General features: G+C 52.4%; 1 protein-coding gene across 2 annotated transcripts; it reads left to right on the plus strand.

The window, feature by feature from the left end:
* Positions 1-661: 661 nt before the first annotated feature.
* Positions 662-12,915, plus strand: SERPINA1 (serpin family A member 1). Of its 2 annotated transcripts, none has more exons than XM_032135029.2 (5): positions 662-718; positions 8,021-8,670; positions 10,123-10,393; positions 11,652-11,799; positions 12,648-12,915. In XM_032135029.2, exons 2-5 carry the CDS (start codon positions 8,025-8,027, stop codon positions 12,837-12,839), a joined length of 1,257 nt encoding a protein of 418 aa, XP_031990920.1. In that variant the 5' UTR covers positions 662-718; positions 8,021-8,024; the 3' UTR covers positions 12,840-12,915. The 2 variants fall into 2 exon arrangements, with proteins under 2 accessions (XP_031990920.1, XP_031990914.1); XM_032135023.2 differs by lacking the exon at positions 662-718 and adding an exon at positions 2,473-2,690.
* The last annotated feature ends 740 nt before the right edge of the window (positions 12,916-13,655 follow it).

Here is a 13,655-nt window from a genome sequence, read left to right on the forward strand (position 1 = left end):
CAGCCCTTCCTCCCAGGATGGATGTCCAGAGCAGGGCAGGGGCTGAGCCTAGAGCCCTTGACCCAAAAGAGCAGGACCCCAAATTCTGAGCCCCTTACTTGCCCCACCTGCTCCCACCCATGCTTTCTTCATTCCTCCTCCAAAAGCCCCAGCTCCCCGCTGCAATCCCTTCTTCATCCAGCCAGGTCCTATGACACACACCTCCCCAGTGCACATAGACCTGCCCAGCCGCAGGGCTGCGCACTGGGCATTTCATAGGTGGCTCAGTCCTCTTCCTCTGCAGTTGGCCCCAGAAACCTGCCAGATGTTGGTGCCAGGCCTGTGCCAGGAGGGCGAGGGCTGTCATTTCTAGTAATCCTCTGGGCAGTGTGACTGTACCTCTTACAGCAGCTCAAAGGGGGAGGGTGACTTGTCCCGGGTCACAGAGCTGACAGAGCAGCTAGAACAGGTGACATGCAGGGCTGTCTGAGTTTATGAGGGCCCAGTCTTGTGTCTGCCGGGCAATGGGCAAGGTCACTTCCTGTCCAAGCTCCCCCCCACCCCCAACCTATTGCCTCCGCCCGAAGCCTACTTCCTGGGTGGGCAGGAACTGGGCACTGTGCCCAGGGTGTGCACTGCCTCCACGCAGCAACCCTCAGAGCCCTGAGCTGAACAAAGAAGGAGGAGGGGGTCGGGCCTCCGAGGAAGGCCTAGCCGCTGCTGCTGCCAGGAATTCCAGGTAGGAGGGGCAGCAACCTCCTGCCAGCCTTCAGGTGGAGACAGAGCTTGAGGAGAGCAGGAAAGGTGGGACATTGCTGCTGCTGCTCACTCAGTTCCACAAGTGGGAGGGACAGCGGGGCTTGGAGTGGAGGTCATTGGGCAGATGGGAAAACGAAGGCCCAGAGAGGGAAAGAAACACCCAGGAGGTACCGAGGACAGGCGACCTCAACCACAGCCTCAACCATAGCCCAGCGCTGGAGCTGTGAGTGGACGTAGAGTAGCGAATATCCATTCAGCCAGCTCAGGGGAAGGACAGGGGCCCTGAAGCCAGGGGATGGAGCTGGCAGGGAAGGGAGCTCAGAGAGAAGAGGAAGGGAGTCTGAGCTCAGTTTCCCGCTGCCTGAAAGGGGAGTGGTACCTACTCCCCTCACAGGGTAACTGAATGAGAGACTGCCTGGAGGGAAGCTCTTCAAGTGCCACCCACTGCACCCCAGTGACACCAGGGAGACCCCTGACACGGGGGAGGGAGGGCAGCATGAGAAGGGGCTTTCCGGGCACACCCAGCACCTGGCTCTGAGCTTTCCTTGAACTGTTGCATTTTAATCCTCACAGCAGCTCAACAAGGTACATACCACCACCGTCCCCACTTTACAGATAGGGAAATTGAGGCTCCCGGCGGTTAAACAACTCAGCTGAGGGCTCACAGCCAGTAAGAGGGTTCCCTGGTCTGAATATGTGTGCTGGAGGACCCTGTGGGTCACTCGCCTGGTAGAGCCCCAAGGTGGAGGCATAAGTGGGACTGGTGAATGACAGAAGGGGCAAAAATGCACTCATTCATTCACTCCGCAAGTATCTACGGTGCATACGCCAGCTCCCAAGCAGGTTTGCCGGTTGCACAGAGGGTGATGCAATCTGATTTTGAAGGGATTGCAATCAAGTGAGGCCCCACTAGCGTCAACCCTGTACCTCCCCTCCCTCCCAACCCCAGCAGTCCCCAAAGGCCTCCAACAACCCCAGGGTAGGGGCCATGTATCCAAAGAAAATCCAAGCTGTATACAGATCACACTGGTTTTTCAGGAGCAAAAACAGAAACAGGCCTGAGGCTGGTCAGAATTGAACCTCCTCCTGCTCTGAGCAGCCTGGGGGGCAGGCTAAGCAGACGGCTGTGCAGACCCACATAAAGAGCCTGCTGTGTGCCAGGCACTTCACCCAAGGCACTTCACAAGCATGCTTGGGAATGAAACTTCCAACTCTCTGGGATGCAGGTGAAACAATTCCTGGTTCAGAGAGGTGAAGCGGCCTGCCTGAGGCAGCACAGCTCCTCTTTACAGATGTGCTCTCCCACCTCTACCTTGTCTCATGGCCCCCCATGCCAGCCTGACGGTTGTGTCTGCCTCAGTCATGCCATTTTTCCATCAGGACCATGGAGAGGGTGTTTGTGTCTAAGGCTGACGGGGTAACTTTGGATGAGCAGCCTCTCTGCTCTGAACCTCAGTTTCCTCATCTGTCAAATGGGCTCTAACCCACTCTGATCTCCCAGGGCGGCAGTAAGTCTTCAGCATCAGGCATTTTGCGGTGACTCAGTAAATGGTAGATCTTGCTACCAGTAGAACAGCCACTAAGGATTCTGCAGTGAGAACAGAGGGCCAGCTAAGTGGTACTCTCCCAGAGACTGTCTGACTCACACCACCCCCTCCACCTTGGACACAGGATGCTGTGGTTTCTGAGCCAGGTACAATGACTCCTTTCGGTACGTGCAGTGGAAGCTGTACACAGCCCAGGCAAAGCGTCCGGGCAGCGTGGGCGGGCGACTCAGAGCCCAGCCGGTGGACTTAGCCCCTGTTTGCTCCTCCGATAACTGGGGTGACCTTGGTTAATATTCACCAGCAGCCTCCCCCGTTGCCCCTCTGCATCCACTGCTTAAATACGGACGAGGACAGGGCTCTGTCTCCTCAGCCTCAGGCACCACCACTGACCTGGGACAGTGAATTGTAAGTATGCCTTTCACCTTTCACTGCGAGAGGTTCTGGAGAGGCCTCCGAGTCCCCCACGGCCCAGGCAGGCAGCAGGTCTGGGGCAGGAGGCGGGTTGTGGAGCGGGTATCTGCCCGCTGAGGTGCAGAGCAGATGGAGGGGCTGCAGCTGAGCTATTTTCATAATAACAGAAACCATGAGGGTTGTGTCCTGCTTCCCAGTCCTGCCCGGTCCCCTCTCGGTACCTCCTGGTGGATACACTGGCTCTTGTAAGCAGAAGTGGATGAGGGTGTCTAGGTCTGCAGTCCTGGCACCCCAGGAGAGGGGGGGGGACACCAGCCAAGTTACAGCAACAGCAACAAAGTGCAGCCATTTCTTTCTGTTTGCGCAGCTCCTGTGTCTGTCGGGGGCTCCTGTCTGTTGTCTCCTGTAAGCCTCACCACCTCTCCTACTGCTTGGGCATGCATCCTTCTCCCCTTCTATAGATGAGGAGGTTAAGGTCCAGAGAGGGGTGGGGAGGAACGCCGGATCACATTCTCCATCCCCTCCAGGTATGACCAAGAGCAGACCTGTGCCAGGCCTCAGCCTTACATCAAAATGGGCCTTCCCATGCACCATGGACCTCTGGGCCCTCCTGTCCCAGTGGAGGACAGGAAGCTGCGAGGGGCACCGTCACCCAGGGCTCAACCTGGCCTTCCTGAATAATCGCTCTGCGGCAGGCCACGGCTAAGCTCAGTGCATGATTAAGCCTCATAACCCTCCAAGGCAGTTACTAGGGTGATTCCCATTTTACAGATGAGGAAGATGGGGACAGAGAGGTTAATAACTGGCCCCAAATCACACACCATCCATAATTCGGGCTCAGGCACCTGGCTCCAGGCCCCGAACTCTTGAGCCTGGCCCTAGTGCTCACGGTTTCTCTTGGGCCTCAGGTGCTGGATGGGGAACAGGAAGCCTGGGCAGGACTTGAGGCCTCTCTGATGCTCGGTGACTTCAGATAGTTGCTCAACCTCTCTGTTCCCTTGGGAAAACATGATAACCTTTGACTTCTGTCCCCTCCCATCACCCCACCCGACCTTGATCTCTGGAGTGTTGGAAGGATTTAATTTTTCCTGCACTGAGTTTTGGAGATGGGTCAAAAAGATGACCAAGGCCAAGGTGGCCAGTTTCCTATAGAACGCCTCTAAAAGACCTGCAGCAATAGCAGCAAGAACTGGTATTCTCGAGAACTTACTGTGCATCAGGCACTTCTTGGCATTTTGTGCATATTTAATTTCACAATAGCTCTATGACAAAGTCCACCTTTCTCATCTCCAGGAAACTGAGGTTCAGAGAGGTTAAGTTACTTGTCCAAGGTCACACAGCTAACAGCAAGTTGATCTGGAGCAATCTGGCCTCAGAGCCTCTAATTTTAGCCACAGACTGATGCTCCCCTCTTCATTTAGCCAGGCTGCCTCTGAAGTTTTCTGCTTCGAGACTTCTGGCTTCAGCTTTGTACACAGAGATGATTAAATGTCAGGTTTTGGAGTCAAATCTGCTTAATCCCAGACAAAACATTTAGGATTAAATCTCAGTTTTGTAAGCAAGTAGCTCTGTGATTTTTAGTGAGTTATTTAATGCTCTTTGGGGCTCAATTTTTCTATCTATAAAATAGGGCTAATAATTTGCACCTTGTAGGGTAAGCTTTGAGGACAGATTAGATGATACAGCACCTGTAAAACACCTGGTGTTACTAAATGTGGCAATGATGGTGACGCTGAGGCTGATGTTTGCTTAGCATAGGGTTAGGCAGCTGGCAGGCAGTAAACAAATAGTTGGATAATTTAATGGAAAATTTGCCAAACTCAGATGCTGTTCGCTGCTGAGCAGGAGCCCCTTCCTGCTGAAATGGTCCTGGGGAGTGCAGTAGCTGTCCAGGAAGAAATCTGCCATCTCTCAGGCAGGAGCGCCACCTGTGTGCAGGTACAGGGAGGGCTTCCACACCTGGTGCCTACTCATGCATTACGTCAGTTATTCCTCATCTCTGTCCAAAGGATTCTTTTCTCCATTGTACAGCTATGAAGCCAATGCTCAAAGAAGTGAAGTCATTTACCCCAGGCCCCCTGACAGTAAGTGACAGGGCCTGGTCACACTTGGGTTTATTTATTGCCCAGTTCAACAGGTTGTTTGGCCGTAGGCGAGATTCTCTTCCCTGCACCCTGCCGGGTTGCTCTTGGTCCCTCATTTTATGCTCCCGGGTAGACATGGTGTGAGATTAGGCAGGAAGTGGCTTGCTTCCCTCTCCCTGGCCCTGCAAAGAGCGCTCCCACCTGCCCCGATCCCAGAAATGTCACCACGAAGACTTCATTCTTTTGGTTTAAAGCTTGGCCTCAGTGTCCATACACCATGGGGTACTTGGCCATCTACTTTCTCCTCTCCAGCCGCCCTCCCAGGCACTAGCTTTTAGGGGTGCAGAGTGCTGCCTCTGATAGAAGGGCCAGGAGAGAGCAGGTTTTGGAGTCCTGATGTTATAAGGAACAGTTTGGGAGGCACAATGAATCCAGCACGATGCTTGAGACCAATGTCAGAGCCCAATTCTGACATGTATCATCTGAGATTTGAGGACACAGCTGTCTCAGTCCATGAGCTGAGTGCTGGGAAAGCCAAGCCTTGTTCCAGCTTTGTCACTGACTTGCTGTATAGCCTCAACAAGGCCCTGACCCTCTCTGGGCTTCAAACTCTTCACTGTGAAAGGAGGAAAACAGAGTAGGTGATGTGACACCAGGAAAGATGGATGGGTGTGGGGGAATACGCTCCTCCCAGCTGTCACCCCCTCTCCACCCTCCCTGCACCAGCCTCGCCACCTCCTTTGAGCCCAGTAGCCCCCTGTCTAGGAGGGCACCTCTACTTATGCCTAGCCATGGGAATTCTCCATCTGTTTTGCTACATTGAACCCAGATGCCATTCTAGCCAAGAATCCTGGCTGGGTGCAGGGGCTCTCACCTGTAACCCCAGCACTTTGGGAGGCCGAGGCAGGCAGATCAAGAGGTCAGGAGTTCAAGACCTGCCTGGCCAACATGGTGAAACCTCGGCTCTACTAAAAATACAAAAATTAGCCAGGCGTGGTGGCACGCGCCTGTAATCCCAGCTACTTGGGAAGCTGAGGCAGAAGAATTTCTTGAACCCAGGAGGCAGAGGTTTCAGTGAGCCGAGATCACGGCACTGCACTCCAGCCTGGGGGATAAAGCGAGACACTGTCTCAAAAAAAAAAAAAAAAAAAAAAACCTATGTTAGCATACAGAGGACCCCTGTGAAGTCTTCTCCCAGCCCCACTTTGCACAAATGGGGAGAGTGAGGCCCCAGGACCAGGGGATTCTTGCTCAAGGCCAAGTGGATAGTGATGGCCCTCCCAGGGCTAGAAGCCACAACCTCTGGCCCTGAGGCCACTCAGCATATTTAGTGTCCCCACCCTGCAAAGGCCCAACTCCCTCCTGACCACTGAGCCCTGTAATGATGGGGGAATTTCCATAAACCATGAAGGACTGCACACAATTCAGTTGGGAAGTGAAAGAGAAATCTAAGGGAGATGGAAATACACAGCACTAATTTTAGCACCATCTTCAGTTCTAACAACACTAGCTAGCTGAAGAAAAATACAAACATGTATTATGTAATGTGTGGTCTGTTCCATTTGGATTACTTAGAGGCATGAGGGCCAGGAGAAAGGTGGTGGAGAGAAACCAGCTTTGCGCTTCATTTTGCTGCTTTATTGGAAAGAAACTTTTAAAAGTCCAAGGGCGTTGAAGAATCTCAGTATTTGTTATTTCCAACTTTTTTTCTCCAGTTTTTCATTTCCCAAATTCAAGGACACCTTTTTCTTTGTATTTTGTTAAGATGATGGCTTTAGTTTTGTGACTAGTAGTTAACTATGTGGCTGCCAGGCATATTCTCCTCAGCTAGGACCTCAGTTTTCCCATCTGCGAAGACGGCAGGTTCTACCTAGGGGGCTGCAGGCTGTTGGTCCGAAGCCTGGGCATATCTGGAGTAGAAGGAGCACTGTGGGGAAGGGCAGGTTCTGTGTTGCTGTGGATGACATTGACTTTGACCATTGCTGGGCAGAGCCTGCTCTCGCTGGTTCAGCCACAGGCCCCACCACCCCCTATTGTCTCAGCCCCAGGTATGAAACATGTATTCCTCACTGGCCTATCACCTGAAGGCTTTGAATTTGCAACACCTGCCAAACCCTCCCTCAAAAGAGTTGCCCTCTCAGATCCTTTTGATGTAAGGTTTGGTGTCTAGACTTATTTCACTAAATTCTCATAAATAAACATCACTTTATGTATGAGGCAAAATGAGGACCAGAGAGATGAATGACTTGTCCCGGCACACACACCTGGAAAGTGACAGAGTCAGATTAGATCCCAGGTCTATCTGAAGCTAAAAGAGGTGTTTTTTCACTTCCCACCTCCCCCATCTCCTTTAAAGCGGCACAAACCCCTGTTGTCAGGAGAGATGAGTGTCTCTAAAGCCCCTGACAGCAAGAGCCCAGAACTGGGACACCATTGGTGACCCAGATGGCAGGTAAGCTGACTGCAGGGACATCAGCCTATTCTTGTGTCTGGGACCACAGAGCATTGTGGGGACAGCCCCCTCTCTTGGGAAAAAAACCCTAAGGGCTGAGGATCCTTGTGAGTGTTGGGTGGGAACAGCTCCCAGGGGGTTTAATCACAGCCCCGCCATGCTCCAGCTGTTGCCATTGTGCAAGATGCATTTCCCTTCTGTGCAGCAGTTTCTCTGGCCACTAGATAGTGGGATTAGATAGAAGCCCTCCAAGGGCTTCCAGCTTGACATGATTCTTGATTCTGATCTGGCCCGATTCCTGGATAATCATGGGCAGGCCCATTCCGCTTCTTATGCCTCATTTTCTTCTTTTGTAAAACAATGGCTGTACCATTTGCATCTTAGGGTCTTTGCAGATGTAAGTGTTGCTGTCCAGAGCCTGGGCACAGGACCTAGATGTAGGATTCTGGTTCTGCTACTTCCTCAGTGACATTTAACAGCTGACCTAATCTCTCTGGCTTTGGTTTCTTCACCCGTAAAAGAAGGATAGTAGCATTAGCACCTCACAGGATTGTTACAAGAAAGCAATGAGTTAACACATGTGAGCACGTAGAACAGTGCTTGGCATATGGTAAGCACTGCATACATTTTGCCATTCTTCTGATTCTTTCAGTGTTACTGATGCTGGCAAGTACTTGGCACAGGCTGGTTTAATAATCCCTAGGCACTTCCACGTGGTGTCAACCCTGATCACTGGGAGTCATCATGTGCCCTGACTCGGGGCCTGGCCCCCCATCTCTGTCTTGCAGGACAATGCCGTCTTCTGTCTCATGGGGCATCCTCCTGCTGGCAGGCCTGTGCTGCCTGGTCCCTGTCTCCCTGGCTGAGGATCCCCAGGGAGATGCTGCCCAGAAGACGGATACATCCCACCATGATCAGGATCACCAAACCTTCAATAAGATCACCCCCAAGCTGGCTGAGTTCGCCTTCAGCCTGTACCGCCAGCTGGCACACCAGTCCAACAGCAGCAATATCTTCTTCTCCCCAGTGAGCATCGCTACAGCCTTTGCAATGCTCTCCCTGGGGACCAAGGCTGACACTCACGATGAAATCCTAGAGGGCCTGAATTTCAACCTCACGGAGATTCCGGAGGCTCAGGTCCATGAAGGCTTCCAGGAACTCCTCCGTACCCTCAACCAGCCAGACAGCCAGCTCCAGCTGAGCACCGGCAACGGCCTGTTCCTCAAGGAGAACCTGAAGCTAGTGGATAAGTTTTTAGAGGATGTTAAAAAGCTGTACCACTCAGAAGCCTTCTCTGTCAACTTCGGGGACACCGAAGAGGCCAAGAAACAGATCAACGATTACGTGGAGAAGGGAACTCAAGGGAAAATTGTGGATTTGGTCAAGGAGCTTGACAGAGACACAGTTTTTGCTCTGGTGAATTACATCTTCTTTAAAGGTAAGGTTTGCTCAACCAGCCTGAGCTGTTCCCATAGAAACAACCAAAAATATTTTCAAACCATCAGTTCTTGAACTCTCCTTGGCAATGCATTATGGGCCATAGCAATGCATATCAGCGTGGGTTCTTCAGTTTTCTACACACAAACACTAAAATGTTTTCCATCATTGAGTAATCTGAGGAAATAATAGATTAAATTGTCAAAACCGCTGACAGCTCTGCAGAACTTTTCAGAGCCTTTGATGCCTTTGTGTATACTGTATATGTAGAATATATAATGCTTAGAACTATAGAACAAATTGTAATACACTGCATAAAGTGATAGTTTCATGGAACATACTTTAGACGACTCCAGTGTCCTGGAATCAGTATCAGTTTTGCAGTCTGAAAGACCTGGGTTCAAATCCTGCCTCTACCTCGATTAGCTTTAGACAAAAACAATGCATTCTACCTCTTTCAGGTGCTAATTTCCCATCTTAGCATGGACAAAATACCATCCTTGCTGTCAGGTGTTTTTTAGGATTAAACAAATGACAAAGACTGTGGGGATAGTGTGTGGCATACAGCAGGTGATGGACTCTTCTGTATCTAAGGCTGCCTTCCTGCCCCTGAGGGGTTAAAATGTCAGGGTCCTGGGGGCCCCAGGGCATTCTAAGCCAGCTCCCACTGTCCCAGGAAAACAGCATAGAGGAGGGGAGGTGGGAGGCAAAGCCAGGGGCTGCTTCCTCCACTCTGAGGCTCCCTTGCTCTTGAGGCAAAGGAGGGCAGTGGAGAGCAGCCAGGCTGCAGTCAGCACAGCTGAAGTCCTGGCTCTGCTGTGGCCTTACGGCAGGCCCGGGTCCCTCTCCAGCCCCAGTCTCCTCCTTCTGTCCAGTAAGAAAGCTGGGATCAGGGGTCCCTGAGGCCCCTGTCCACTCTGCATGCCTCGATGGGGAAGCTCTCTTGATATGGCAGAGGGGAGGCTGCTCAGGCATCTGCATTTCCCCTGCCAGTCTAGAGGATAAGGAAAGCTCTCAGGAATAGTAAGCAGAAGGTTCGCCCTGGATGAATAACTGAGCTGCCAATTAACAAGGGGCAGGGAGCCTTAGACAGGAGGTACCAAATATGCCTGATGCTCCAACATTTTATTTGTGATATCCAAGACACCCTCAAATAAGCATATGATTCCAATAAAAATGCACAGCCACGATGGCATCTCTTAGCCTGAAATCGCCGTGATGTAGAAATTCTGCATCTTCCTCTAGTTTTGAATTATCCCCACATAATCTTTTTTGGCAGCTTGGATGGTTGGTTTCAGCATCTTTTACAGATGATGAAGCTGAGGCTCGAGGGATGTGTGTCGTCAAGGGGGCTCAGGGCTTCTCAGGGAGGTGACTCATGGTTCCTTTATTCTGTCACACTCTTCCAAATCTTCACCCACCCCTGGTGATGCCCACCTTCCCTTCTCTCCAGGCAAATGGGAGAGACCCTTTGAGGTCAAGGACACCAAGGAAGAGGACTTCCACGTGGACCAGGCGACCACCGTGAAGGTGCCCATGATGAGGCGTTTAGGCATGTTTAACATCCACCACTGTGAGAAGCTGTCCAGCTGGGTGCTGCTGATGAAATACCTGGGCAATGCCACCGCCATCTTCTTCCTGCCTGATGAGGGGAAACTACAGCACCTGGAAAATGAACTCACCCACGAAATCATCACCAAGTTCCTGGAAAATGAAAACAGAAGGTGATTCCCCAACCTGAGGGTGACCAAGAAGCTGCCCGCACCTCTTAGCCACGTTGGGACTGAGGCCCATCAGGACTGGCCAGAGGGCTGGGGAGGGTGAACCCCACATCCCTGGGTTACTGCTACTCTGCAAAAACTTGGCTTCCAGAATGAGGCCACCACTGAGTTCAGGTGGTGCCGGCTATGCTCCACGAGGAGGACAGTACCCAGGGGTGAGGAGGTAAAGGTCTCGTCCCTGGGACTTCCCACTCCAGCGTGGACACTGCCCCTTCCCAATATCCAGTGCCCAGGGCAGGGACAGCAGCACCACCACACATTCTGGCAGAACCAAGAAGGAACAGATGGGCTTCCTGGCAAAGGCAGCAGTGGAGTGTGGAGTTCAAGGGTAGAATGTCCCTGGGGGGACGGGGGAAGAACCTGTGTGGCAAGGCCCAGAAAAGCAAAGTTTGGAATTGGAACAGCCAGGGCGTGTTAGCAGAAGGCTTGAGTTTCTCTGTCACTTTATCGGTGCCGTTAGATTGGGTGTCCTGTAGTAAATGGTACTTGAACATGAGCCACACATTAGTGTATGTGTGTGCATTCATAATTATGCCCATGCCCTGCTGATCTAGTTCATTTTGTACACTGTAAAACCAAGATGAAAATACAAAAGGTGTCGGGTTCATAACAAGAATTGAGGCTGGAATTTCTCTGTTCCACGCCAGCACCTCCTGAGGTCTCCGCTCCGGGGGTTGAGAAAGAACAAGGAGGCTCAGAGGGTAACGGATCGGAGAGCCCGGAGCCAGGCTGCCCGCTCACACCAGACCCTGCTCGGCGCGGCATTGTCTCCCCATGGAAAACCAGAGGGGAGCGCTCAGCCTGGTGTGGTCACTCTTCTCTTACCCACTAAACGGGTGTCACTGGGCACTGCCACCAGCCGCGTGTTTCTCTGGGTGTAGGGCCCCGGGGATGTTCCAGGCTGGGCGCCAGGTGACCCAACACTACAAGGCAGGATGAGACAGCCTTCCAGGACACCTAGAATATCAGAGGAGGTGGCATTTCAAGCTTTCATGATTCATTTGATGTTAACATTCTTTGACTTAATGTAGAAGAGCTAAAAGTAGAACAAACCAAAGCTGAGTTCCCATCTTAGTGTGGGTGGAGGACACAGGAGTAAGTAGCAGAAATAATCAGAAAAGAAAACATTTGCACTGTGGTGGGTCCCAGAAGAACAAGAAGAATGCTGTGCCATGCCTTGAATTTCTTTTCTGCACCGCAGGTCTGCCAGCTTATATTTACCCAAACTGTCCATTACTGGAACCTATGATCTGAAGACAGTCCTGGGTCAACTGGGCATCACTAAGGTCTTTGGCAATGGGGCTGACCTCTCGGGGGTCACAGAGGAGGCACCCCTGAAGCTCTCCAAGGTGAGATCACCCTGACGACCTTGTTGCACCCTGGTGTCTGTAGGGAAGAATGTGTGGGGGCTGCAGTTCTGTCCTGAGGCTGAGGAAGGGGCCAAGGGAAACAAATGAAGACCGAGGCTGAGCTCCTGAGGATGCGTGGGATTCACTGACACGGGACATGGTCAGACAGCAAAGCCAGGCAGGGGCCTGCTGTGTAGCTGGCACTTTCAGGGCCTGCCTTGAGGTTGTGTCACTGACCCTGAATTTCATCTTTGCCCAGGACCTTCTAGACATTGGGCCTTGATTTATCCATATTGACACAGAAAGGTTTGGGCTAAGTTGTTTCAAAGGACTTTCTGACTCCTTTGATCTGTGAGATTTGGTGTCTGAATTAATGAATGATTTCAGCTAAAGATGACACTTATTTTGGAAAACTAAAGGTGACCAAAGGACAACTGCAGTTCCCTGAATGGCTGCGTTCTCTTGGGGTCTGGACACTGTGAAGGTCACTGTCAGGCTCCATGTCCTCAAGGAGCTTCAAGCCGTGTACTAGAAAGGAGAGAGCCCTGGAGGCAGACGTGGAGTGACGATGCTCTTCCCTGTTCTGAGTTGTGGGTGCACCCTGAGCAGGGTGCCAGGCGCTTGTCAGGAAGATGGACAGAGGGGAGCCAGCCCCATCAGCCAAAGCCTTGAGAAGGGAGCAAGGCCTGTGTGACAGGGAGGGAGAGGATGTGCAGGGCCAGGGCCACCCAGGGGGAGCAAAGGCCTGAGTGAGCGCTTCCTGGGAGGTGTCCACGTGAGCCTTGCTCGAGGCCTGGGCTGGGGCACAGCTCAGCCTTAGAACGTGTCTCTGCTTCTCTCCCCTCCAGGCCCTGCATAAGGCTGTGCTGACCATTGATGAGAAAGGGACTGAAGCTGCTGGGGTCACGTTTCTTGAGGCCATACCCATGTCTGTTCCCCCCGAGGTCAAGTTCAACAAACCCTTTGTCTTCTTAATGATTGAACAAAATACCAAGTCTCCCCTCTTCATGGGAAAAGTGGTGAATCCCACCCAAAAATAACTGCCTCTCACTCCTCAGCCCCTCCCCTCCATCCCTGGCCCCCTTCCTGGATGACATTAAAGAAGGGTTAAGCTGGTCCCTGCCTGCGTGTGACTGCAAACCCCTCCCATGTTGTCTCTGAGTCTCCCTGTGCCTGCTGAGGCTGTGTGTGGGCTCCAGGTCACAGTGCTCTCTCCGGGCCCCCTGAACTGTGTTCATGGAGCGTCTGGCTGGGAAGGCACATGCTGGGCTTGAATCCAGAGGGGACTGAATCCTCAGCTTACAGACCTGGGCCCATCTGTTTCTGGAGAGCTCCAGTCTTCGTTGTCTTGTCTTGGAGTCCCCAAGAAGGAATCACAGGGGAGGAATCAGATACCAGCCCATGACCCCAGGATCCACCAAGCGTCTTCATGTCCCCTTGCTCATCCTCCACTCCCCACCACCCAGAGTTCCTCATCCTGCCAGGGCTGGCTATGCCCACCCCAAGGCTGCCCTCCTGGGGGCCCCAGGGGGGCCCCAGAACTGCTTGATCATGCCCTGGCCGTGTTCTGTGGCATCTGCAACGACACAAGAGAGAGGACCATGTCCTCTTCTTGTCCCACTGTCACTTAACCAGGCTTGGGCCCTGCACCTCTCGGGCATTTCTGGAAAATGACTGAGGCAGATTCTTCCTGAAGCCCATTCTCCACGGGGTGACAAGGACACCTATTCTGTCCTTGTCCTTCCATCGCTGCCCCAGAAAACCTCACATATCTCCGTGTAGAATCAGGTCCCTTCTCACCAGATGAAGAGGAGGGTCTCTGCTTCGTTTTCTCTAGCTCCTCCTCAGACTCGACC

This window comes from Hylobates moloch, unplaced genomic scaffold, assembly GCF_009828535.3.
Source record: "Hylobates moloch isolate HMO894 unplaced genomic scaffold, HMol_V3 SCAFFOLD_16, whole genome shotgun sequence".
NCBI classification, from domain to species: Eukaryota; Metazoa; Chordata; class Mammalia; order Primates; family Hylobatidae; genus Hylobates; species Hylobates moloch.

Bases quoted from the DNA above. Each gene is read 5' to 3' on its own strand.
- SERPINA1 (XM_032135029.2), top strand. From the start codon at position 8,025: ATGCCGTCTTCTGTCTCATGGGGCATCCTCCTGCTGGCAGGCCTGTGC. The intron at 10,394-11,651 runs GTGATTCCCCAA...TCTGCACCGCAG, and splicing joins CTGGAAAATGAAAACAGAAG to GTCTGCCAGCTTATATTTAC. The intron at 11,800-12,647 runs GTGAGATCACCC...TCTCCCCTCCAG, and splicing joins CACCCCTGAAGCTCTCCAAG to GCCCTGCATAAGGCTGTGCT.